Source organism: Ictalurus furcatus, chromosome 7 (genome assembly GCF_023375685.1).
Source record: "Ictalurus furcatus strain D&B chromosome 7, Billie_1.0, whole genome shotgun sequence".
In the NCBI taxonomy this organism is placed as follows: Eukaryota; Metazoa; Chordata; class Actinopteri; order Siluriformes; family Ictaluridae; genus Ictalurus; species Ictalurus furcatus.
In genome coordinates, this window is record NC_071261.1 from 25,027,621 (window position 1) to 25,054,075 (window position 26,455).

Here is a 26,455-nt window from a genome sequence, read left to right on the forward strand (position 1 = left end):
AGGACACACTTGACATGACTAACAGGGGCTTCCATGAAAGAATGTTTTCAATATAAGCAATGATGTAGAATGTCATATATGAATGCCTAGGTAATAACAGAGGCATTGACCAGTTCATACAGAATTATTCAACATTGTGAGTTTTGTGTATCATAAAGCTGTTTCAGAGATCAAGGCAGCAGATAACAGAACATGACAGTGACCTGGTTTAGTCCTTTGTAATGAATACATGGCCTGAGAGGAACCTAGCTGATTCTTCTGGGATTCCAGTTTGAGACAAGAGTAGACAGAGACATGACATAAATGATATTGAACTACATAGTTATGTTCAACTTACTGTTGTTTTCCATTGCTTAGAGAAGTTTTGTCAGACATTTTGTGCCTAGAGAAATTTTCACTTTGTTGACCTGACATTTTTTTTGTTGAGAATTTGGAAAAATATACCTTTTGTTCGCCTACTTACAGTGGCATCGTTCTGGATTTCTGACACTTTGAAAACAGGACACAACTCTGAACACCTGTATAGCCAATGGTCTCATGTCACCAAACTCAGGGATGGGGTATACTCTAAATGTGTTTCCGAGTTCCAAAGGTGGGTATAAGTCATAATTACATATTTCAAGCTCAAAGCAAAGGTGTAGGTGTTAATTCAGCACTAAGAAGTTGTTATGCATGACTGCACGGAGGCCCTGTTTCATTATTGCTTAAAAAAAACTGGCTGACTTGCCCTAGTTTCTCCTCTTAAGGGAATACCTGATGCCATGTTAAGGGCTGTTCTATTAGCCCATTTTATACATTCCTGAGTCTCTAAATATTAGAAACTATAGAGCAACTACAACTATCTGTATCTGTATGTTTATATATATATATATATATATATATATATATATATATATATATATATATATATATATATATATATATATGCTCCAAATATCCACATCTGTATCTATATTCTGCTTTCAACCTGAAGTGGGTGTGGTCTGAAGGTGTTTGAAATCTGGTCCTCAACCTCAGCTACATCACTCAAGTTCATAATTAGTCTTAAATAGAGATGTGCATGAGATGTGCTTCTTAATCCTGCTCAGGTGGTTACTAGTTTTGTTTATAACTGCCCATGATATTCCCCATTATCTCCCCTATTCTGTCACTTGTCTATTCCCGACCACAAGCCAGCTTACTCCTATTATATGACAGCTACCAACTCTAGCATGTGCTTCCTCTGAAACATGTGAAGCCACCCAACTGCATTTTTCGAACTGCTGCTCAAAGGGCAACTCACTTAGTCACATGGTACTGTAACACACTCAGAGGAAAGCTCTGTCTACCCTCTTCTGCATACATGAGCTCACAGGTGCTGACGATTGGCTAGTATCACTCTGATTGTGTGGGGAAAACAGTATGTCGTCCCTCTCTTGAACATACTGTGGAATTAGCAGGATTTAAACTGGTGATCTCTGAACAACAGGATGAGCACTTTTCTCTTGCATCACTTGGGAGCCTATATATTTTTTTAAATGTATACATTTTTTTGGTTTCTTAAAATATTAACAATATATAGCCTAATTTAAACCCCCTCAACCCTGGTCAGGCAGTTACTAAGGATGAATGAATGAACGCAGTGCTGCACTTTCGTGTTAACGAACATGGCCGGTCTTTGTCCCGTGAGCTTCACATTTGACCACTTCATCGTTCCCGAGTGAAAATAGAGAACTCCTGTTGGCATAACTTTTTTGTTGCTTCCAGTGGGATCCTAGTCCCAGTACACATCTCAAGACTCCACCATATGCCATGTGAACCTTTCATCCTTCTAAAAAAAATCTTCCCTGTTCGTCATTGTGTGCCCGTTCTAAATAACGTATTTGTACTCTGTTACATCAATAATCTGTAAACGCAGCCTCGCCTTGTACATAATTGGGTGGTGTCACCACTTAGTGTGCTCTTGTCCAGCTTTTGCTATCCCAGTGGGTCTGCCTCATTTTGCACACGCGAACCAATTAATCAATTCAACTAACCATCACATTATAAAGCTGTTTGTGAATTGACTATTTTGTTTAGAAAAAAAAAATCCCAACTCTGCAGTCCTATTGCCCTCCATCTCCGTGCCTCTGCATGCGCGTGCACTGCCAACAGCAGCAGCGTGGGCTGAAGGGTGATGCCGGCGATGACGTCATCATCGAGTGACGCTGCATACCCGCGACAGCCGGACAGCATGGTGATTAACTATTCATCGCTTTCATCGTAGACGTGCATAAATTGTAATTAATTCAGAACGCAGTTTATTGAAAATGCATTCACATTGTGCGACTCATAACCCAGTGATGAAGCCCTGTGATAAATATGCAGAGCATTCGCTCTGTGTGTGAAAATGACCACGTGCACCATCATTAGGCTATTTCGTTACTAACGCGTTTGCAGTGATCATGCAGTTTGCAGTGTAGGGACACAATGTGAAGGGAGCATGACCGCTGGGTGGCAGCAGAGAGCTGTACGCTTCCACTGAACTCTGCGGATAACAAGTGAGGAGGCTGAAAATCCCGCCATGCTTTTCACCAGCCACAGGTGGTACATGTTATACAACTGAGGAATGAGTCACACACTAAGAAGTACAGTGAGCACATTAACAGGCCATGATTTTTCTTCCCATAAATCCACACTCATTTTAGTGACACCTGCTTCATCATCACATTATCAAGCCTTTACAACAACAACAAAAAGAAAGGAAAGGCTTAAACATGTGTTAGACCATGTGCAGGAAACACCAAGAGTGGAACTGAGAACCACTGGATTACTGGTCTTCTTTACTGAGCCCTTGTTTATCTATCTATATATGTGTGTGTGGGTGTGTGGGGGGATGTTTTTATATCTTGACGTGTACCAAATGTCCCTACAAGGACAGAAATATATACGACAGTATAGACCTTGTACAGACATTTGGCTGGTCTAAGGAAAAACTGCAGCTTTTATTTAAAAACTAGGGGGAAAAGTTGTTTTTTTTGTTACTGAGGTTAAGATTGTGGTTAGAGTTAGGTGTAGCACAACATTAAACGGCTAGATTGACAATGGAAGGTCCTCTCAAGGATAGTAAGACAATGTTGTGTGCATGCGTGTATTGGGAGCCAGCCACCAGGTGAGTGAGATTAATCGGTAAATAAATGCCATATTAAATATAGATCTGTGAGCTCAGCAGTCAATTTTCCAGCTCTTGGCGCACCTTCTAATAAGGCACATCAAGCATGAAAGCACACTGCAATTCGTTGCAATTTTGCTCTCTTCTGGCAGCATGGAATAATAACCGCTTACTGTCACAAAGCGAATATTGTGAAAGATCATTTGGATGGTAAAAGCCCACTGAGGTTATTAATGTGGACAATGTCTGCCAGTCCTTAATGCACCAGGATGAGTTGCAGTTTCAGAGAACGACTTGGCATTGAAAATGAGGCAAGGCATTCAAAGTGAGCTTAAAAGCCTCTGAAATAAAAATGTGGAGAGAGCGAGGAGCTAAAGCATGCAGTGGATATTTCTTTTAGATTGCAGCGTTGGGGAAGGTTATCATTATCACACTGCTGAGAGAGGAGATGTGCTTCAGCGCTGATCCAAATGCAGCGTCATCGGCCAACTGCCACTAGAACCAGTGGGAGAGGAAATGCACAAGATTCTTCCAGGTCAGTAAGAGAGGACCTGAACGACTTGTGCTTTTTTTTTAATAGCGTTTGGTGGGTGGAGAGGGGGGTGGGGGGATGCCTCCAGCCATCTGCAGTTAGTGCGTCGGAGGAAGAAGGGAGGAGAGGAGAAAGAACAACAGCAGAGCGGAAGGAAAATGGAAGAAATACTGCATCCGTTCACTTGCTTGTAATGAAAAGGCCTGGGGAAAGGAAGGCAGGTGAACTTGCCAGGGCTAAATTAACACCTACTGGGCTCAATTTAGTTCTGCACAGTTAAACAGCTTCCATTTAACTCAGTGGGAGTTCATTTAGTGCTGCTGATTTTGTTCTGCAAACCTGTGGCATGAGAGGACACAGGCTTAAAGACACACAACTGCATAGCATAATAATGACCGTGAAGCATCGGTCTTCTGACATATCAGCTGCACTGCTGTGTGCTCTAAGAACAAACACTGAAGTCCAAACACTTCAGATTAGAGCTCATACGGGTGATCTAAAGAATCACAATATTTCCAGCATCGAGTGGATGTTTTGATTCCGATAATGCAGGTCATCAAGGATTCATCATTGCATACAGCAAACATAACTGCAACGTAGCCAAAGGAGTAAACATAATAAATTATATAAAGATATGAAGCCAAGATCACACTGAAAAATGTTAATAGCCAGCGAACTGACACAATCGTTCCAGCATAACACATTAACACCCTTAGCTATACAAATACTGTATAGCTTAAATGCATGACTGATATAGCTAAATATATAACTAATGCTCCAACAGAAGCGTGTAAACAAACATGTGAAGCAAACTAGAGATTAGCATGCACATGCATGGCTATGATGCACACATATCATGTATAAATAATATGGTAGTTTTCCATACTGAACAGGCTCTAAAACAAATGGACTTGCACCAATGATGTCCGCTGTTGAAGCCACGATCAGGTTTTTATATTCCTGCTTCTGTTTAATGTTAAATCAGGATGCAAACTACAGGGGTGTTTGGGAGGGATGTAAGTTCTGAGATTTTAAAGCGCCAGCAAAGACAGAAAACTAATGTTCCAGTCTAATGTTGGAAACAGAGGTTCTTTTCACATTGTGTTAGCATTCCTAATCAAGTCCAAGTGGTGAACACAACGAATGCACTCAGACCACTCTTAAATGACCCACAAGTAAACCACACTCAGAGCACCTCTAGAGATGATCTCAGTCTGGTTTGTGTATGGTTCTTATGTGGTCTACCTGATTTGTGTCTTGTGAAAACAAAGTGGTCCCAGGCCACTTCACATTTTCACGCTTCATGCTTTAATGGTTTGAAAGCTTGAGGCTTTCTGACCACTCATAGCTGCAGTTTTCTAACAGTTATGCCACTGAGGTAAATTTATGCAGCAGTAATAATAATAATAATAATAATAATAATAATAATAATAATGTGTCAGGAATGCAAACAAGATACCTTAGTCTCAGACACTTGTTCTTGGCTGACAGGAGTGGAATCCAATGTGGTCTTCTGCTGTTGTAACCCACCCACCACAAGCTTTGATGCATTGTGTGATCTGAGATGCTTTTATGCTCACCATAGTAGTAAAAAGTGATTATTTGAGTTTCTTCTGGTCTCGCTTCTCAACAAGGCGTTTCCACCCACAGAACTGTCACTCACTTAATGCCCCCCTCCACCACCCCTCCCCCATTCTGTGTAAATTCTAGTGACTGTTGTGTGTGAAACTCCCATTTCTAAAATACTTAAAGCAGCCCTACTGGTACCAACACTCATGCTGTTGTTAAAGTCACAGAGATCACACTTTTCCCCCATTCTTATGTTTGATGTGAACATTAACTGAAGCTCTTGACCTGTATCTGTATGGACGCAGATGACAGCATAATCTGCACACCATTGGCTGATTAGATAACTGCATGAATGTGCAGTTGTGTAGGTGTACCTATTAAAGTGGACGGTGGGTGTATGTAGTGTATGTCTTTGTATGTATTACAGTACATGAGAGTCACAAGCAGATCTATATTATGAAGCAGGATTTGGTTTGATGACTCTACAGTAAAATTCCCTTTTCTTGTTGCGTTCTTTTTTCCTGTTATTTTATTTTACAGTTCTGCTTTTTTTCTGCTCTATTTTTCATCCATAACAAAATGACATCACGGTGTAAAATAACCACTATGATTGACATGAACTGTAACTCAGTGTTTACCCAGCTGGGTTCTGAGTTCTGAAGAAGTGATGGCGTGAAAAACTAGAAGTGGTCTTTGTCTTATCAATGGAATTAAAAAAAAAAAAAGTCCAGAAAGAGAACTGAATCCCCTTTTGTTTCCACTTGTATTGTGAACACCAAAAGCACTGAGTGCGTTTCCAGATATTTCCCTTTCGGGTCTAATTTAACACATTTGAGTATTTATTTATTTTATTTTTTTTATTAATATTGCACCAGTGCTGTGTGAGTTTATCCAAGTATAAGTGCTCTGGCACTGGTATGGATTCGGGATATGTACTGTGTACGATGTGACACAGTGGGTAGTGTTGTCACCTCACAGCACCAAAGTCCCAGGTTGGATCCTGTGCAGAGTTTAACATGTTCTCCTCCCACCTCCTAAAAACATGTCAGTATGTGAACTGGTGACTCTAACTTGCTCCCACATGTAGGTGTGTATGCATACGTGTGTGCATGGTGCCATGTGATGGACTGGTGACTCATCAAGATAATATTCCTGCCTCATGCCTAGTGTTCCCGGGACAGGCTCCGGATAACGGAACACAACCCTGACCAGGATAAAGCGCTTACTGAAGATCAATCACTGAATATATACAGTGTGTGCTTGACTTAATAGCAGATTTGATTGAATACTATGTTCAATTCAATTCAATTTTATTTGTATAGTGCTTTTTACAATTATCGTCTCAAAGCAGCTTTACAGAAATATATAAACACAGGATACAGATTTTAAGTGTGTGTATCCCTATTGAGCGAGCTGGTGGTGACGGTGGTGAGGAAAAACTCCCTAATATGTTAAGAGGAAGAAACCTTGAGTGGAACCAGATTCAGAAGGGAACCCATCCTCATCTGGATAACAACGGATAGTGTGAAAGTAAAGGAAAGTTCATTATGGTTTTTAAATGAAAATGTAATGCTGTAATGCTGTTCCTGACTAACATTGGTGCTTTGTAGGCTACTTTGTGTATTGTACGGGCTGCCAGACTGTACTTGTTTTATCATTATTTTAAACTTGACCTTGATTCAATTCTGTTTCTTATTTAATATCAGACCTCAGGTCATTGAGGCATGTGGCTGTGTATATTATGTAACAGGGATTCCTGTACAATCACCTGAGGTTCATACCCTATTCCCATATCATATTTATATAAGGGATTTTTTTTTTTTTTAAGAAAAACCAAACTTGAACCAACACTCTTCTGTTTTCAGCTCTCCAAATCTGATAGTGGCTGCGACACAAATCCAGGCTCAGTTCAACTAGGACGTGCAAGAGCATGTTTTCTTTTCACCCATTATACAAGCTCTCGTTGTGGTGAAATAATGGAAGCTGCTCTTCTAACACCTCTCCATGCCACTTTCATTGTTGTGCAGTTGTTCCTTCACTCTCTCTGTGTGTGTGTGGGGGGGGGGGGGGGTGTTGGGACGGAGACCCCTTCTGCCTGTCACATGGGTGATGTGTCTTTATCTGTCACCGGGGAAAGTCAGTGTGGTGGAGGTTATAAAATCATTAAAAGTATATTATGGTGTCTGGTGGTACAGCTTGGTGAACAAGAATGTACTTGTGGAGTATTTTCAGACAGTCTGGTGAAGCAGGTGTTGTGGATAATAAAGTGGAAACACGTGGGTTACAGACTGGCTTATAATAATTAAGTGCAGTAAATGAGGACGTGCATTGAAAAACAGTACAAATATTCCTCAGAATTTAACTTTGCAGTAATAATAATAATAATAATAATAATAATAATAATAATAATAATAATACATGCACGCTCGCTCTCTCTCTCTCTCTCTCTCTCTCACACACACACACACACACACACACACACACACACGCACTCTACCCCTCCCATTAGTTTCAAATCCGATCCGAGGCTATGCGTACGCGCCCGCGCGCGTTCCTGTGTCTCGGAGCTTTTCACACTGTCCAACAGTGCGGCCGCGCGCGGAGCTTCACAAGCCAACAGCAGCACAGAGCCGAGCGCGAGAGACGGCGCGGGGAAGCGAAACGCCAAGGTAAACGCCAACCTCTCCTACCATCTGACATGCAGGACCGTGCCGGCAGTGTGACCCGCTCCTTTACCGCGGGATTGCATTAGTCAGGAAGCAGCCGTGGCTTTACAACGACCGGCAGCCAAGCAGTGTGCATTTGCGCGAATTCGTGTCATCCGTTTTCAACAGTGCATGTCGTTCACATTTGCGCAATGAAATCTCGAACGGAGTGCGCGAGCGCGCGTTTGATGGCGAGCGTGTGCGTTAAAGCAGCTGCTGAGTCAGAGAGATGCTTGTAGGAAAACAATGTGGAGTCTATAAACCCACAGGACACGGCGCTTTTATACCAGTAGGCTGTGTGCTGTAAAGATGCGCGCGGTCACATCATGTGCCATGTGGTTCGAGAACACAGAGGATAACATTAACAGGTAGTTACACTGGAATCTAGCAGTGAGGACGGGCGATTTTAGGAAGCGCACACCCAGTGTGATGTATGGGAAATAACGCAACAACCTCTAGATCAGATCAGATCAGACTTCATGGCAGTCTCATCGCGTGCATGAACAGTACTACTGTACACAGCGCGCGCTTGTGAACGCCTGTTGCTTTTAACACAGACACTTCTGTCTTGTATGTTGCTCTAACCAAAAACCACTACAACACACACACAATAGAAAGGAACCGACGGGTCTGAACCGGTGCACGTGAGACCGCAGAAGCGCGCACCGCTCCCTCACGCGCTGTGCGGTTTTAGCACATTATTCAGTACAGGTAGTAACCGATGCAGATTCGGACATAGCCTGACTTTATTTATTTATTTATTTATTTATTTATGCGTTTTCCCATGTGTTCAATTGTTTTGTTTGCAGAGCAGAGGACAAGGCGGTGCAGGAGGTTCAGAGTGAAGAGCCGCGTCCTCTCGGTCCGCGTGCGTCCATGGCGGCGAAGCTGAACCCCAACACACTGTACGTGCGCGAGCCGGAGCGCGCCGACGCGGGAGACGAGTCATCAGACAGCGACGGGGAGCCGGAGGAGAGCTCACACAAACTCATCCGCAAAGTGTCCACCTCCGGCCAGATCCGCGCCAAGGTAGGCCACTGTACGAGAGAGAGAGAGAGAGGAAGAGAGAGAGAGAGAGAGAGACAGAGAGAGAGAGAGACAGACAGAGAGAGAGAGAGACACCCAACATTCAGTGCTGCAGGATAATTGTCAACAATAATAATATTTTTTTAAATGGCATTTTACAGTGCTTTGTATGGAAGCCCTATAGTACAAAATAAATCAGCAAGGAACCAAACAAACAAACAAGATATAAACAGATCAACACACTATAAAGGGACTTTTTTTTTGTTAATCTGTAAAATATTGTTGTTTCTTCTCGCAAATTAACAAGCCACAGACCGCCACCGAATATGACCGCAATGACATTGTTTTACGTATTATTGTTTCATGACCTAAAACAACACTAAATACAAAATCACAAAACACTAGACCTTAAAACACAACAGCACATCTAAAATAAGCACGACCTCAAATCAAACGACACGATCTGAACGTGTCAGAAAACACAACAGAGCCAGAAAAAGTGCGTAAGAACCTTGCGTGCTGTATACAAATCAGTGACAAGGTTCTTACACACCTGGAAGATCTTAAAGAGTAAGTTTTAGCATAGGATTTTTTATTTGAATTATTTCTGTTGCACTTGTTATCAGAGTTATCAGTTATTATTTCCACAAAGAAAAAAGCATGTTAAATATTTCAGCACTGATATGTGGGTAATACTGTACATAACCAATGAGAGACAAGCATGCGAGGGAAATTCTTAATTATCATTCTCACTAGTGGTGGGTTTTCTATTTGCTGAAAGCACTGTTTTTTTTCTTCTTCTTCTTTTTATTTTGCACTTCAGGGTATTTTTCACATTTTTTTGTATGTGAGATGCATTTAGCACAAATGAAGCTCCTCTGTGTTTCCATATAACATACGCCTGAGACTAAGCTCAACATGACTTTGCTCATTAACATCACTGGCTGTGAAAGTTATAAATGTAAGCATTTTAGCATATTCTCTGAAAACCTTTAACATAAAGTTTCACTTCACGTCACGTCACTTCATAAAATCGCTATTTAACTGCTAGCTTGATAGACTGTGTTTTGAACTGACTCGCTTCATTTATCTATCTACAACTTCAAGGGCAGAGAGGTGATTCAGGAGTCATTTAAATATATAAATGATTCATTTCTGGAAAATAATAAGTGGAAGAACAGCAAGTCAGCACTGCATCACTACCCACAACATGCAAAAGAGAGCAAAAGCACAAACAGTCATGGGCCACTTCTGGAATTTTGTTGAAGTTTGTACTGTTGAGCTGGAAATAACAGTTAGTGGCTTTGCAGCACTGTTGTAGTAGTAGATCGGATTTCTGACAGCCATTTTATCCCCCCGTTCTGTGCTTCGTGGGAGTTCATTTTCATCTCATGTTAGATGCAGACATTTCTCAATAGAAACCAGCATCATTTTAAAATACTCAGACATGCGCAAACAGGAAACATGTTTCCTTTAGCAAGCAAATTCACAGCAAAATCCCCATTGATGAAAAAAAACCACTTAATAGGCTGCGTCTGAAATCGCATACTACCCTACTACAGAGTAGGCGAAAAGCAGTACGCCAGAGGAGTGGTATGTCCGAGTTGTCATTAGGCGAATAACATTAGGTGAGAAATACCTGGTGACGTACTGCTTCTGGCGAGATTTTGCGGTACGCAACTGATGAACACTACGTGACTCAAAAATTCCCATAATGCAACGGGACTGGTGCGGACGAGCTAAAAAAAAATGGTGGAAGACAGCGCGTCGGCTCTTTTTAAGTATTAAAGCTTGGTTAAACAGGAGTTGTTTAACAATAATCGAATAAATTGTTAACTTTAACTTAAACAGTTGTCACAGCCCTTTTTTGTGATCTCCATCATGCCTTAACCAGCCAAGCTAACGGTAACGAATTTACCTCAGCCTGTTAAAATACTAATTTAGTTAACTTTCCTGATGTGCATTTTGCCATTAGTGTGGTTGCTTTAATCTGGTGGTCCCTTTAAGATTTTTGTGTTTATGATGACATCGAAGGTCACATCGAAGGTCACATCGAAGGTCACCTGTGTCTCAGGTTGTAGAGCGGGTTGTCCACTAATCGTAGGGTTGGCGGTTCAATTCCCTGCCCACATGACTCCACATACCGAAGCGTCCTTGGGAAAGACACTGAACCCCAAGTTGCTCCTGATGGCAGGCTAGCACCTTGCATGTGTGTGAGAGTGTGTGAATGGGTGAATGAGAATCAGTGTAAAGCGCTTTAGAACCGCTAAGGTTAAAAAAGCACTATATAAGTGCAGACCATTTACCACATGACAGTGCCAACATGGCGGATGTAGTATGTCCGGGATTGTATTCATACAATGATTAGTACTGATTAGTACGCACTGTTTCAATGGCCTTGCAGTACGTATTGTCACAGTACACAATTTCGGACGCAACCATAGTGTGTACTGTATGTGAGTCCTGAAAGATTCAATGTAAGCGTGACTCTAACATGACTTAAAATTTTGAACAAAATATCAACCAATATGATGACTTGCACATTTATTTAATACAAAAAAAAAGAAAGCAGAACTACCCTGCGTGCAACACTAGCATGTGGAAGATACATTTCCTTGCAGCACTGAGTTGATCCTTTCCCCGAATGGAACATGATCCACAGATGGACGAGAACTACAGTAGTGTTGTAGTTATAGTGGCAATATGATACATATTGATCCAGAAGATGCACACATCAATACCTGGCCTGCTGCAAGCAGCTCATGTCCGTGTGCAGTGTCATTATCACTGCAGGTCAGTGCTTGTCTGAGAGTCAGTAGACGAGCAATTAAGCTGCACATGATAGCAGATATGAAGACCGGGTGTGCAAACTGTGTTAATTAGCCATACGGTAATGAGGGAAACGGTTCCGTTCACAAGCAGCGCTCATGCTGGAGGCGGCTCTTTCAGGCGCTCCTTTCAGTCAAGAGGTAGCACTGTGTGTGTGTGTGTGTGACAACGCATGATTACCACTACATTATAACTTATCGTGATGCACTGAGTTTTCAACTTCACTTGCAGGTAATCAACAGTCATGTCTGTGTTTGTCTGCACAGCACTCTCAGAAACACTCAGCAGTGTGTGCGGTGGATCCCACTAAGGACAAATCTGTCCTAATCCACTTGCATAGTAATCTTCGTATTTAACATCTGATCTTCAGGAGTCATTTTATAATAAAGTTGACTTTTTTTAGTTTTGTTGACATGGTCTGTTTTCACATTGGTTAACAGTTTCCTACATTACCCACAATGCCGAGTACACACTGATAGTAATGTCAGTAGGATTTAGCCCTTGGTTCATCTCTACCTACCTGCAGCAGAGCTTTGGATCTTTAGTTCACTCAGCTTTCTCACCTCGTCATCTGTACACACTGCTCAAACACACAAAGCTTCATGCTAATCTCACCGTCAACACCATCATTTACTAGCTGAGCCGAGTGTATAGCTGCACTTCATTCTGGAAATTTGAGGCTATGATGGATTTTTAAAAAAATGTATTTTTATGACATTAAACATCACTGGAAAATGGTGAGTGAGTGAAATCTGTGAAATCTGATCATTATCACTTATGTTTGATATATAAGGATGGGCGATATGGACTTAAAACTATATCACGATATTTTCTGGTATTTATTGCGATAACGATATCAGTGATGATATAAATATAGTACTGTGCAGCACTGTTTTTATCTACAAGTGATAGCTGTTATCTTGAGAGCCTCAGAAACACAAACACTGATCTAAAAGTCAAAATCAAACTCCTCCTCAGCTTCATGTCCGCCTTAGGCCGTATTGTTTTCGCTCTGCACGTGAGCTGCGAATGGGTCGCAGACCGTCGCACAGGGAAATACATCATCAACTAGGCTTTATCGTTATTATCACAGGGAAAACTCATTGTTATTGTGGGGAGAATTTCTACCGGTGTATCACAAACGATAAAATATCACCCATCCCTAGTTTGAAATATGTTTCTCCTATGAAATGCCATTGTAATTGCACTAATAATGTGCTCATGTGACATCAGCATGGTACAGACGCTAACTTCTCAATGTCATAATGACAATACAGCACACATTAGTGCCAGAATCACTAAGTAAAAGATAAATATTTCAATATAAACATATTCAGTGTGTTCAGGTTGGGAATCTTCAAATCAAAATCAAACAAACTCCGCAATATTTGGAGGAGTTTGCAAACGTTTAAAATTACCACAGATTTGGGCCGAGACGCGGCGTGTGACGTCATCACAGCACGCATTCAGCCAAAGCCCTCTTCGATTCACCGGCGTCGAACATGAGTACAGCTCAGATGTCTCACTTCTCAGCAGACATCACTGTGAAAGACAATTTCGTCCAATTGCAATTTCACCAATTCAAATAGTTTTCCCCAAACAACTCCACAAATCTGCATATTTTTAAAAAAATCTGCAGCAAAATCATGACTTTTTCCAACAACAGCCACAAAAAAACTCCACAAACTCCTGTAAGGACTGATTAATAGTAATCTTTTGTACCTTTACTTAGAGGACTTTTAATACCTGTAAAACTTATTTAAGGTACATAACTGGACCAGTTCTGTATTTTTAAAGGTACATTAACAAACAAAACTTGACCTTTAAAGTCCTTATTGTCCACCAATAAGAAAACAATATTTAAGGCATCTTGTAGTGTAAACATTAAGTACTGTAGACTGAGCTGAAATCCCATGTTGGAACCACAGTGAGCTTACTAGAGTCATGGGAAAATTCTTCTACACTAGATACATTTATCTGTACCTGATATTCCTTACCAATATGGTGATTTTAGTTGAAATACTACCAATATAAATATGCTGCTAATGTTATAGTCCAAATACTTGGCACTAAATCCTTTTAATACATTTTTATTAAACGATACTGCATAGTGAGTCATTTAGCACACACACTTATCCAAATGTGCAAACAGTTAAAGGCACAGCGATGGGAAGACAAAAGATAATAAAAACTGTAATCAATAATCTGATGGGATAGATAAGCATATATATTGCTTTTACACATTTCCTGTTGTGACATGAAAACAGACCCATTTAGTTTGAGCTTATTTAGCACCTAGAAAGGCTATTATTAGCACATCAGGCACACATTTCGTTCAGTACAGTGTTTAAGCATTGATTCAACTACAGCCGCACTATGTTCAACCTACAAGAAACTACAGTGAAGATTATGGCACAGTGTGTATCTTCAATCATTGGTTTTCTTTTGAACCTTTCTTTCTGACATTCCTTTCCTTGGTGTCAGATGACCTTTCACCTTTGGCCCTCATCAGATCTCAAGAATTGAAGGCTGTTACAAAATTGCCTGTTTTACCCAGACTGTGGTCTCTGACAGTTACTGAGTTCTGCAATGTGTGGTAACTTCTGAGCTACATGAATATGTTGTATTAAAACCTGACATGTATGAGTATACCATCCAAGTCATAATAATATTACTCAGATTATTACTAGGTTATAGTAAAGACTACTATGTGTTGTACTACGAATATGACAAGTTAGACTGTTTTACGATTGTATAATTCATAGTTTGATTTCGTGACTGCTGTGTGTTGCAGTCCCGGGTAACAGCGCTTACACATACATAGTACATTGGTGTCCAAAAGTCTGACACCATTTTGAAAATGTGGGATTTATTTATTTTTTTCATTTAAAAGTGGAAATAAACAGAAGGTTTTAGAATGTCTATTTCTAGGTCCCTATTTAAATGTATGCAAATGTGTGATATTGACCATGTTAACTGCTTTGTAGAAAAGGTCAGATTGTCCGCATGCCTATTCTCTTCTATTAAAGCATGTGTTCAGACGACACAAACGTCTCGAGAGCAAAAATGCTAAGAAACTCTGACATTCATGTAAATATTTCAAAGATTCTGCGTTTCACTGTCGGTAATATCATTTATAATGAAAACTGTTGTTTTAAATTAGAAAAGAATGCAAAATAGATGCATTTTCACTTGTGCTCTCAGACGTTTGGACTCCATTGTGTGTACGTGTGTGTTTAGTTGTGCCTCTTACAATTACAGTGTACTTAGTCTTATCTTAATCTTAAACATCATTGTAGAAACAACACTGTGACACTCCTGAGTCCTGATCATCTGCAGTCTACAAGACCACAAGAGACCAAATTACACATAAAAAATCACCAATGATTAAACATTTTCCAGTATATACATATAAAACCACCAGGGGCTACCAGTAGAAATGTGCTAGCAAGGCTAAGCCATGTAGGCTTTTCTGTTTACTATGTTTGGTATTCGGATGTCGAACTTTTTTTTGAGAGGCTTCAGAAAACATGAAATTATTTCCTGGAAGGGAACATAGTGAGCATCGATGCTTCATGGTTTTTGCGGTGCATTGTGGGATTTTTTTGGGAGCAAACGTTCCAGTACACTGGAAGGGTTTTGCAATTGAGACAGCCCTTAAAATAGCCGAGTTCCTGATCAGTGCCCTGATTATTGAACTATGGAGCTGATTGAGACATACCCATTGTGAGAAGTCATTCTTAGTATGCCATTGATAAGACCTTGTGTCATAATGTAATGCTCAAACCTAATGCCTTCACTGTTAAGCTATTAACCCTGTACTGCGTGAATTATTACATTCACATAAAATTTTTTTTTATGGATTTTTATTACTTTAATACATAATGCAAATACTTGGAACAATTTTGGAGGATCATTGTGTGTTTGTGTGGGGGGGGGGGGGTATTTTTGACTACAGTATCATATGTTATATCTTTGGGCGGTTCGATTCCTGGCCCACATGACTCCACATGCTGACGTGTCCTTGTGCACTGAACCCCGAGTTGCTCCCGATGGCAAGCTAGCGCCTTACATGGCAGCTCTGCTACCACTGGTGTGCGTAAATGGGTGAATGAGAACCAGTGTAAAGCACTTTGTAGGACCGTTAAGGTTAAACAAAAGCACTATATAAGTACAGACCATCATATACGGTCATGACATTACACTTCCAATTACTACATTTTCCAGACTATAAGTTGCCGAGTTTGTGCCACCTAGTATATATCTGGTTATATCTTCTAGAAAGGATTTGCAGTTGAATGTATGTCGATGGATTTATTCCCTCAAAAAGCAGCAAGATACAAGACTATACCAGATCAACCATTTTAAGTCCTTCCATCTAATATCCATCTAATAGCAATGCACTAGGCAGTAAAAAAAAAAAAACGTGTTTACCCGACAGTTTGATGACGAACTGGGACTCACTGGGACTCGGGAAACAAACTGCATCTCTCTCATTAAAGCCCTAAAGACAAGGTACTGGTAGGATTGTTGTGTAATGCAGTTTAGCGGTCAGTTTAGATTCTGCTTCACTTGTAAAAACATTACAGGGAATGCATGTACATATAAATAAATATAACCTATCATCAGTATCATAGTAACGTCATTTAGTATTGATAAGTTAAGGATTAAGGAAGTGTGATGAGGTAATTCGCTAGTGCTCAGGGCAGATGTGTGTGTAACTGTTCACACAGTCGTGCTTCTTCCTGGTCTGCTGTTGTGATGCGTCACATGGTGAGTTGGGTGATGTGCTCAGAGCCAGAAATGTGTGAGATTGACAGGGCTTTCATTTGCATAAAAGGACACAGTGCCCTGTAAACGAGTGCAAAGGTTTACAGCCATGTTGTCAGTACCGTGTTTCAATTTTGCAGCCAGTTGCAGAAGTGCTTGAATCAGAGCATTTGCAGATTGTCTGCTTTTGATCTCACATCTGATCTGTACTGATTTTGATAACAACCTGTACGTGCTTCTCACTCATTTTACTTTCCCCAGTGCTATGTGTAGAGTCTCATAGCACTTTCAAAAACAGCAATAGGCTCAAACAGAAGTCAGTGAAACTTGGGACTGTAATTTAATTTCTAAAATTTGTGCATGCCAACTGCAAGACACATCACAGGTTTAGATGAACACCCTGCTTCTGATATGTTATCATTTCTGAGTCCGTACAGGATTGAGGAAGAGTTTTTTTGTGATTGTTGTTGCCAAAAATTCTTGATTTTGCGGCAGCTTTTCTCAAAATGTTTACAATTTTTTGCGCTTTTTTGCGGAAAATTACTCGATTTGGCGAAATTGTTGCACAAAATAGTTTTGCACGGTGATGTTTGTTGGTAAATGAGACTTTTTAGCTGTACTCATGTTCGATGCACGTGACTTGAAGAGGGCTTTGGCTCAATGCGTGCTGTGATGATGTCACATGATGTCACATGATGTCATCTGGGCAGCTGTGGATCAGGTGGTAGAGTGGGTTGTCCACTAATCATATGGTTGGTGGTTGGATTCCCGGCCCACATGACTCCACATGCCGAAGTGTCCTTGGGCAAGACACTGAACCCCAAGTTGCTCCCGATGGCAAGTTAATGCCTTGCATGGCAGCTCTGCTACCATTGGCGTGTGAGTGTGAGTGTGAATGGTTGAATGAGAAACAGTCTAAAGTGCTTTGGAACCAATAAGGTAAAAAAAAAAAGCGCTATATAAATGCAGACCATGACATGTCTTGGCCCAATCTGCGGCAATTTTGAAAAATTGCAAGCTCTTCCAAATTCCTTGATTCTGCGTTCATTTCTGCAAAATTCTGGACAGACTGAAAATTTCTATAAAATCAACTCGCACACAGACTTATATGGTTCCATAAATCCATGAAACATGTGTCATGGTTGATATGGTGAAGCTTCCTGTAAGGAGATGTGTATTTTGGAATGAGTCTCCAGCTTTGTAACAGTCCGAGAGGTAAAGCTGTTACATATCTAGGTTTTCTGACATGGGGAAAGAGAAGAGAGAGCTTTACGATTTCTTAGTAACATGACAAGCGTTAAGAGCACGGGAAAAAAAGAGATGCTGGTGAGAGAACAGTTTATAGCAGCTATAATGTAAGTCATAACAGGAACTAACTTGTTTCACACATGTTGCAAAACATATCTGTAAATGGATAAATAGTATGATGGTCTTTCAGCTACGTTGGCAAATTGCTGTGATGTAAGAGGAATAAAACATTTCAGCATCAGGGCAGTAACTCACTCAAAATTCTGCTCTAACAGAACACCCTCAAGCGTTTCAGCTCTAATATACTGACTGCTTTCATCAACGACGACATGACAAAAGTTGTGACAAAACATCATTTTAATTTCAATCTGTGACAAATAGAAAAGGTTGTTATATAGTAAATTGAAAGTGGGAAAGTGCTAAAGGTGTTATCTTTGTGAAATGGTTCAGTGGTGGCTTGGCGGTGAAGGCTCTGGGTTACTCTGGCCGATTTACTCAGTTAAGGCTCTGGGTCAGGGGTTCATGCCCCAGAACTGCCAGGCTCTGGGTTACTGATCGGAAGGTCAGGGGTTCAAACCCTAGTTGGCTCTTTTTAAGTTGTAGGTCACATTACAGTGCCAACATGGCAGATGTATGTACTGTATCAGCGACTGAGGTTTAGGTACTGAATCGACTGCAGTAGGTACTGAGACGAATGCAGTAGGTATTGAATCGAATGCAGTAGGTACTGAATCGAATGCAGTAGGTACTGAATCGAACGCAGTAGGTAGTGAATCGAATGCAGTAGGTACTGAGTCGAATGCAGTAGGTATTGAATCGAATGCAGTAGGTACTGAATCGATTGCAGTAGGTACTGAATCGAACGCAGTAGGTAGTGAATCGAACGCAGTAGGTACTGAGTCGAACGCAGTAGGTACTGAATCGAACGCAGCAGGTACTGTCACACTATACGATTTCAAACACAGCCACTGATGAAGCAATTCTGGTGCCAAAAGTTCTGGTTCTTTGGGGGAAAAGCTCTGCAGGTGTGATGATTAGCAGGATAGTAATCAGTATCAGGCATAGTAACGAGGCTGAATTTATTAACTCAGGCCATTACAATACAGATGGCAATTACGTGAACTCTTTGGTACTGATAAGCACACTTCCATCACGTTCATTAACACATCAGAGCGCTTAGTGACAGTTACACAGTTGGAGGTTTCATTGGTCTGAGTGTAACTGAAGGGACAAATTTGTTGTACAGTGTGTATGACCGTGTGTGTGTGTGTGTGTGTGTGTATGTGTGTTGTCAGAACCGAGGTTCTCTCGTCACAATCTAGCAGTCTGTGTGTAAGCTGAATACAGTGCAGGCTCCTGCTGCTTTGTAGAGTTTGACCTTTGTAAATTTGCTTGGATATAATGCATTACATTACTGTGCGTATGTGTGTGCTATTCTGGCAGTGTGTGTGAGTGTGAGAGTTGGTGTAACAGATTAGTATGTGAAAAAAACCCCAACACATTTCCACCTCCTGTTCGTTAGTGATTTTGCCTTCATTTGCATCCTCATTAAGACACCACTAAATGTTATCAAGCGTGACATGTCACTGGAGCATGATTTAATTAGTTAATTCATTATTTCATTAATATGAGTCACAGTTACACACACACACACACACACACACTCACACACAGAGGTCTTTTAAAGCTGTTTATGTCAGTTAGTGTTGGATGATGGCAGGACAGGTTGGTTTGACATGTCTTAATGGGAGCAGATGGAAGTGTGTGTGTGGAGGCATGTGTGTCTTTGTATGAATTCGCTTCAGCGTGAAAGCGATAGGAGTTGTGTGTGTGTGTGTGTGTGTGTGTGTGTTGTACAGTATGTGCGACCTCTCTAAAAGACCATCTCTCTCTCTCTCTCTCTCTCTCTCTGTGAATGTGAGGAAGAGGACAGAAAGAGGGCAGAGAACAAGGGCTCTTCATGCTTGTACAGTCCACATTTAGACTTTCCTTAGAGTGTTCAAATCAGTGAAGCCTAATTAGCTGCCGTCCAGCTAAGAGCAGCACAAATAAAGGAAGTAACCCTGCTAAGAGTTGTGACAGGAAGCCAGAAGATCAGCGTGAACATCCCTGCAATCAACACGACAGAAACGAGAGACGTGCAGGAGGAGAGCAGAATGTTGCCAAACATGACCTGAAGCCGGAGCCACCGTTAAAAAAGCACTGACAGGAAGGAGTTTCATTTTTAGAAGATATTTTAAAAACACAGTGACCTTACATACAGTGAAGATACATACACTATACGGTTGTGTTAGAGTAGCGAGTTAATTTGAATGATTTCTGGTAAACTACAAGCACAAATATGACTCCAAAATAGTGAATAAATGTAAACTATGTAGTAGGGGTGTAACAGTATGGCCAGTATTGTATTGTTCAGGAAATTTGATACAGTTGCACTCAAAATTATTCAACCCCCATTGCAAAACAGGTTTATTGTCAAAATGTACAGACTTTCAGCTGATTGCAATGAACAAATCAAACAAGAGCAACTGAAATAGTTCAACACAATGAATGCCTCAAGTGGTTTCCCCAAATCTATGTTTTGGTATCAAGCAATATAATTGAACATGCTGGATAATGAAGAAGTTATGAATTTTAACGTAATCATGCCTACACTCCCTCTGCAAAAGTAGTGTAATTGTTTTTTAAAACTTGAATCGGGAAAGGCTACAGGGCTTTTAAAAGACCACACTTTTCCAAAGCACCTTGTTAGCCAAGCAGCTAGTGTACTAGCATGTTAGCATGGGTACAATCAGCAGCAACCAGGAACTGGAAGATTATCCCAAATCCCAAAGGTATGGTGTATGGGAAACATGAAGCAACACACACACACACACACACACACACACACACACACACACCCCGACGTGTCTAAGCTATTCCTAGCTGAAAGGATCAGGAAACCTACACTCATTATAAAGTCTCAATTATTGTACTTTAAGGCTATGTCTACATTAATCCGGATAAATTTGAAAACACTTTTTCTTTCTCTACGTTTTGGTCTCGCGTCATCACTGAGACGCCGTTTTGTCCAGCGCAAACTGAACTTTTTTCGAAAACGCTCTCCCTAGTGGATAAATTTGAAAATGCCATTTTCACGTTGTAGTGTGGACTCAGAAAACTGAGATATTCAAAAACCACGACATATTTCTAGTCACGTGACGCAGTCATCTGACCCATTCGACTCAAATCAAACAAGATAGCGGACAATGTACTGCAATTGTTGTGCGTGCTATCCAGTTAGATAGCTTTGTTAACGATTAATATCACTTATTGTGTAATGTGTACAACCTTCAGACTGCATTTTTAAATAAACACCTGACAGAAATGACGCAGGCCAAAGCTTCTTACGTTTTTACACACGCGCAGTATAGAGATGCAAGCGTCTTCAGATGTTTCAATGCGGACGAGCAATTTTTGGAGAGCGTTTTAAAATGAAAAATCCGGTTTTCAGAGCTATCCGAATTAACATCGTCGTTGCATCATAATGCTGAATGTTTTAATCAACTGAACATGGAAGCCTAAAGCACATATTCAGACTATGCTTATTTTCCTGTATCGAGACACCTCCATATCGTATCCAATCAAATTTTGAATTGTATTTATTGTTACACCCCTAATATATAGCTATGAGCAATTCACTTACTGTTTAAAAAAAAATACTCCCCAGTTGGTGCAACACTTTGGTCTGCCACATTTGTTGATACTTTCTTGAAACTCTCATGAACAGAATGTTGGAATTACCTAATTGAGACGTATAAGTGATGTTACAGTCAGATTTGGACAAAATAAGGGATCACAGAGGGTAGTTTTTACTTTTAGGAGCATGTATATGTTTCAAAATGGAGCTAACTTAGTACCTAGCTACTGCTTGGAACAGAGGGCTTGATGATCATATCTGAAATTTCCATTAACCTCAGTTATTTGTGGGGTTTTTTTAAAAAAAATTATTACAACAATGCATATTGTGTAAATCGTCTGTATTAATGTGCGGGAAATAAGCAAACCACTTTACTAGCCCTAACCAGGACACACTCTCTTTGGAAAAAAGGAAGCATGTTATAACAGATAAAGAAATAAAGAAGAAGTCGAAAGAAAGACTCGCTGCAGTGAAGGGTGATGCAATGGACAGACGTGTAAAAACAACTTCCCCTGATAGACGTGTTTGTGCTGGACTTGTTTCACATACCAGCGCTTTCAATAGGATCAGCTTCATTCTCCAGAATAGTTTAACATGTTTACATAAGGTATACTTTACATAAGGTCTATTGCGACAGAGAGTCAGTGATAATGTTAGTTTTACATAATCCACTGAGGATCCAGTGGGAGTTCACATACGATTGGTGTTTATAGTGAGGCAGTAAAGCAGATAGTGTTGTAGAGGAGCTTTTTAGGTCAGTTAGTGTGTCCAGATGAAGAAGTCAAAGGCAAAGAGTTCTTTGCTGGGTGTAACAGGTAATATCTGCGTAGCAGGAGAGCTGCAGGTCAGCTTGGGTCAGAAAAGCTGTGCCAGAAATGTTGGATTCTCTGGTTTAATGTTTCACACGGTGTGTCAGTGTAGTTATTCGACTCTGTTCTTGATGTGTAGTTGAAAAGACATTATTACTTGTTATCAGTTCAGTAATAAATGATTAATAACGATTTATTTATTATTCACATTTAGTGTTTAGATATCTGAATGTCAAGTAACTGTCTACTCTGCTTGTGTCTCGCTTCTCGTTATTCACTCGGATATAAATGATCTTTTATAGATTTACACTTTATATAAAGGTGCTACACTGAGAATAGAACAAACCACGATCCACCTATTCATGATAGTATGCCTGTTCATAGTGTTATATTCATATGATTTGACTTAAAATGAAAACGGGGATTGTAAATTTAGGTAACCATTTATATTTTGCATCTCTAGCAAGGGGGGCATGGTCGCTTAGTGGTTAGCATGATTGCCTCTGTGGTTAAACGGTCCATTCCTGCCTCCGGCCATGTGTACAGGGAGTTTGCATGTTCTCCCTGTGCTTCAGGGGTTTCCTCTGGGTATTCTGGTTTCCTCCCCCAGTCCAAAGACATGTGTTGTAGGCTGATTGGCATCTCTAAATCGTCCATAGTGATTGTGCCCTCCGATGCTTTGGCACCCCGTCCAGGTTGTTCCCCGCCCTGTGCCCCGAGTCCCCTGGGATAGACTCCAGGCTCCCCTTGACCATGTGTACAGAAAATGGATGGATGGATGGAATAAAATTACATATTTAACAGCTTGTAAGATCATTCGTTATTAAGTAAGAGGAACTGAAATCTTTTTTAGGGCTGCAGCTCAACAATGCTCTGGTGTCCAAAATATGTGTGTGGTATCAGTTCATTTTCATAGCATAAATAAGTAGAACAGTACAGATTAGTTACAGTATATAAACAGAGCAAAGCTAAGGGGAAATGTAATACAATACAGTACAATACAATAAAATACAGTACAATACAATACAATACAATACAATACAATACAAAATAATACAATACAGTACAATACAATTCAGTACAGTACAATACAATTCAATACAATACAGTACAATACAATACAATACAATACAATTCAATACAATACAGTACAATACAGTACAATACAATTCAATACAATACACAGCTTTGTGCTTCCAGGGTGTCTGTGGGACTTAAAAAAATATTTTATGATATTTTATTAATTATATTATAGTATTTAATTGTCTTAAATTCATATTTAAGTCTACAATTTAAGGCTATGAAGATTCTTTTTTTTCCCATTAAATCTGTTTTGAAAGTGTTTGATGTCACGTAACACAGATGATATGATGGAATATTATAGAAACTGTAGACCTATGTGTGATTCTAAAGAATGTTCTTGTATTGGGTATGTTTGGTCTTATATTACATTTAAAACGGCATTAAAACAATGATAAATGCTAGATTTATCTTGAGGAATACTGCAAGCACCCTGTGTTCCAGTCGACATTTAAAACTGTACAGCTGATCTGCGTGAAACATGCTGTATATTTGTTAACTGCAGCTTAATTACTTTGGCAGGACTGTAAATAAAACTCGCATGGAGAGAAAGCAAACTTTCAGCTGAATTCAATTGTCAGGATCAGTCTGCCTCTCTCTCTTTCTATCTCTCTCTCGCTCTTTCTATCTCTCTCTCTCTCTCTTTCTATCTCTAGCTCTCTCTCTTTCTATCTCTCTCTCTTTCTATCTCTCTCTCTCTTTCTATCTCTCTCTCTCTCTTTTTCTATCTCTCTCTCGCTCTCTCTCTTTCTATCTCTCTCTCTCTTCTCTCTCTCTCTCTCTCTCTCTCTCTCTCTTTCTGTCTCTCTTGCTCACTCTCTTTCTATCTCTCGCTCTCTCTCTTTCTATCTCTCTCTCTCTTCTCTCTCTCTCTCTCTCTCTCTCTCTCTTTCTGTCTCTCTTGCTCACTCTCTTTCTATCTCTCTCTCTCGCTCTTTCTATCTCTCTCTCTCTAATTCAGAAACTCTAAACACAATTTCTATTGATGCGGTGTCTGACTGGAGCCTGCTGATCTGCAGCTGAGTCTTCCTGACACACACACACACACACAAACACACACACACGCACACTCATTGCAGCCAAATCAGAGGACTGATAGATGGATATGGATGTCGCACAGACACGGAAGCGATGACCGTTTTCTTTTCTCTTTCATTTGTTTTCTTCCAAATGTGTTTTCTTTTCTTAATCTTTCTTCTAACACCAACTAATGTTGTTCTTTGTCCAAACTCACCTTTGCTATTTACCTCTGCCCTCTTTTTTTTATATCCTTCACTCCTTTTTCCTCATTGATCTACATTAATCTCAATATCTTTTTCTCTTCCTTCTTTCATCACTCATCCCTCAATTTTCTCCTTTCTGTCTGTCTGTCTGTCTGGCTCTCTCTCTCACTCTCTCTCTCTCACTCTCTCTCTCTCTCTCTCTCTCTCTCTCTCACTCTCTCTGGGCTGAACCTGAAAACCTAATTAGAGGAGTGTCGTCCATCATTGACTTCTCGGGCCATTAAGGCAATGGAGTGTAGCGCAGGAGAGGAGAGGAGATGTGTAGAGGAGAGACAGAGAGAGCTTCGGGCTGCGAGTGGAGCACATGGAGCCCTTCTGTACTAAAGGGCAGCTTACACAAGTGTGTGGGTGACAGAAAGAGTGAGAGTTTAAAGAACAGGACAAAGTGTAAAGTCTAGTCTTAATCACAGAACATGAGTTGAAGTGTGTGTGTGTGTGTGTGTGTGTGTGTGTGCGCGCGGATGTGGTTTTGTGTGTTTGCAGGGCATATGGTCTTGCGCATGACTGTGGTGTTTTACAGTTTTGACTGCTTTCCTTCATTGTGTTTTAGCTTTCACTCTTGAGCAGGTGCGTCTCATTACACCCTCAGACTGTGGTCTAATAAAACCATTTTCTGTGATTCCACGCATTAATAAAGCCATTAGCTGCTGTCCTCTGACTCCCTGCTGTCCTCATTGACCTTGCTGATATCTGACCCTCCCATTGACCCTGCTGTGTTTCTCTTCACCTGCGCACACTCTCAGCCTTTGTTAAAGGAATAGTGCATTAAATAGTTTTTAATGCACTAAACCAAATTTCTATCCACTGCATGTGTTATGAGGGTGCAATTACCATGGACAATCATTTTACTGAATATTAGTTTAGGGACCAGGTTTTATTTATTTCAATTTTCCCTAAAAAAAAAATCTGATCATTTTTCACTGAAAAGTTCTGACATGATTTTATCTCGGTTTATTTTTTTTACATCACAAAAACCTGCAATTTCAACAGGGGTGTGTAGCCTTTTTTTTTTTTTTATATCCATTGTCTTTTTCCCTGTCCTGGGGGAAAAATTATTCTATTAATAAATCGTTAAAGGAAATATGTATGTATGTATGTATGTATGTATGTGAATTCTTTAGCCTGAGCTATTTATATTTGTAAATTTGTATTATTAATCACTTCAGAGATTGGACTACTTTTTCATGGGGAAGAATTTGTCGTTGTGTTACCAACGTAGCACAAAGTAACAAAGAAGTGCTGCGGTGTTGACCTAGTAGCCCAGAGAAAGCGTAAGTAACCAAATTGCTGTTCACTCTATCACTACAGCGTTTACTCTAAAGGCCTCGGTCTAGTTATTGCAGAGACAATATTCATGTGGGTTTGGCACAGAGGAACTGACATAGTTTCAGAGAAAATGAACATCTCCAGATGTTGTGTGAAATCTTCGATTGCTGTGTCATGCACATAGCAGCTGGGTGAACGCCGTGGATGAACACGCTTTTAATTGGAACATTCATACGCAGCCAACAGCCAAAATGAAACTGTAGACAGTATGCAAGTTCGTAAGCTTGTGAATACGGTTTCGGATTCCTAGAACCCTTGCGCTGACCAACTGCACTGAAAGTACGTCAAGACCTTGAAATTTCTACCGTTGGCAAGCTAGCACCTTGCATGGCAGCTCTGCTACCATTGGTGTGTGTGTGAATGAGAACCAGTGTAAAGTGCTTTGGATAAAAGCGCTATATAAGTGCAGACCATTTACATGCACATGAACATGGCGTACTGTATCTCAGACAAAGCACACGTTCGCCTT

At 40.4% G+C, this 26,455-nt stretch overlaps 1 protein-coding gene across 2 annotated transcripts in view; it reads left to right on the plus strand.

Moving 5' to 3' along the window:
* The first annotated feature begins 7,741 nt into the window (after positions 1–7,741).
* The window catches only part of si:dkey-172j4.3 (diacylglycerol kinase delta), a 95,257-nt gene continuing 76,543 nt past the window's right edge, over positions 7,742–26,455 (plus strand). For both annotated transcript variants that reach the window (XM_053629413.1, XM_053629412.1), the window contains exons 1-2: positions 7,742–7,900; positions 8,746–8,965. In XM_053629413.1, coding sequence (XP_053485388.1) covers positions 8,813–8,965 — 153 coding nt within the window. In that variant the 5' untranslated portion in view covers positions 7,742–7,900; positions 8,746–8,812. The remainder of the gene's footprint in view (positions 7,901–8,745; positions 8,966–26,455) is intronic.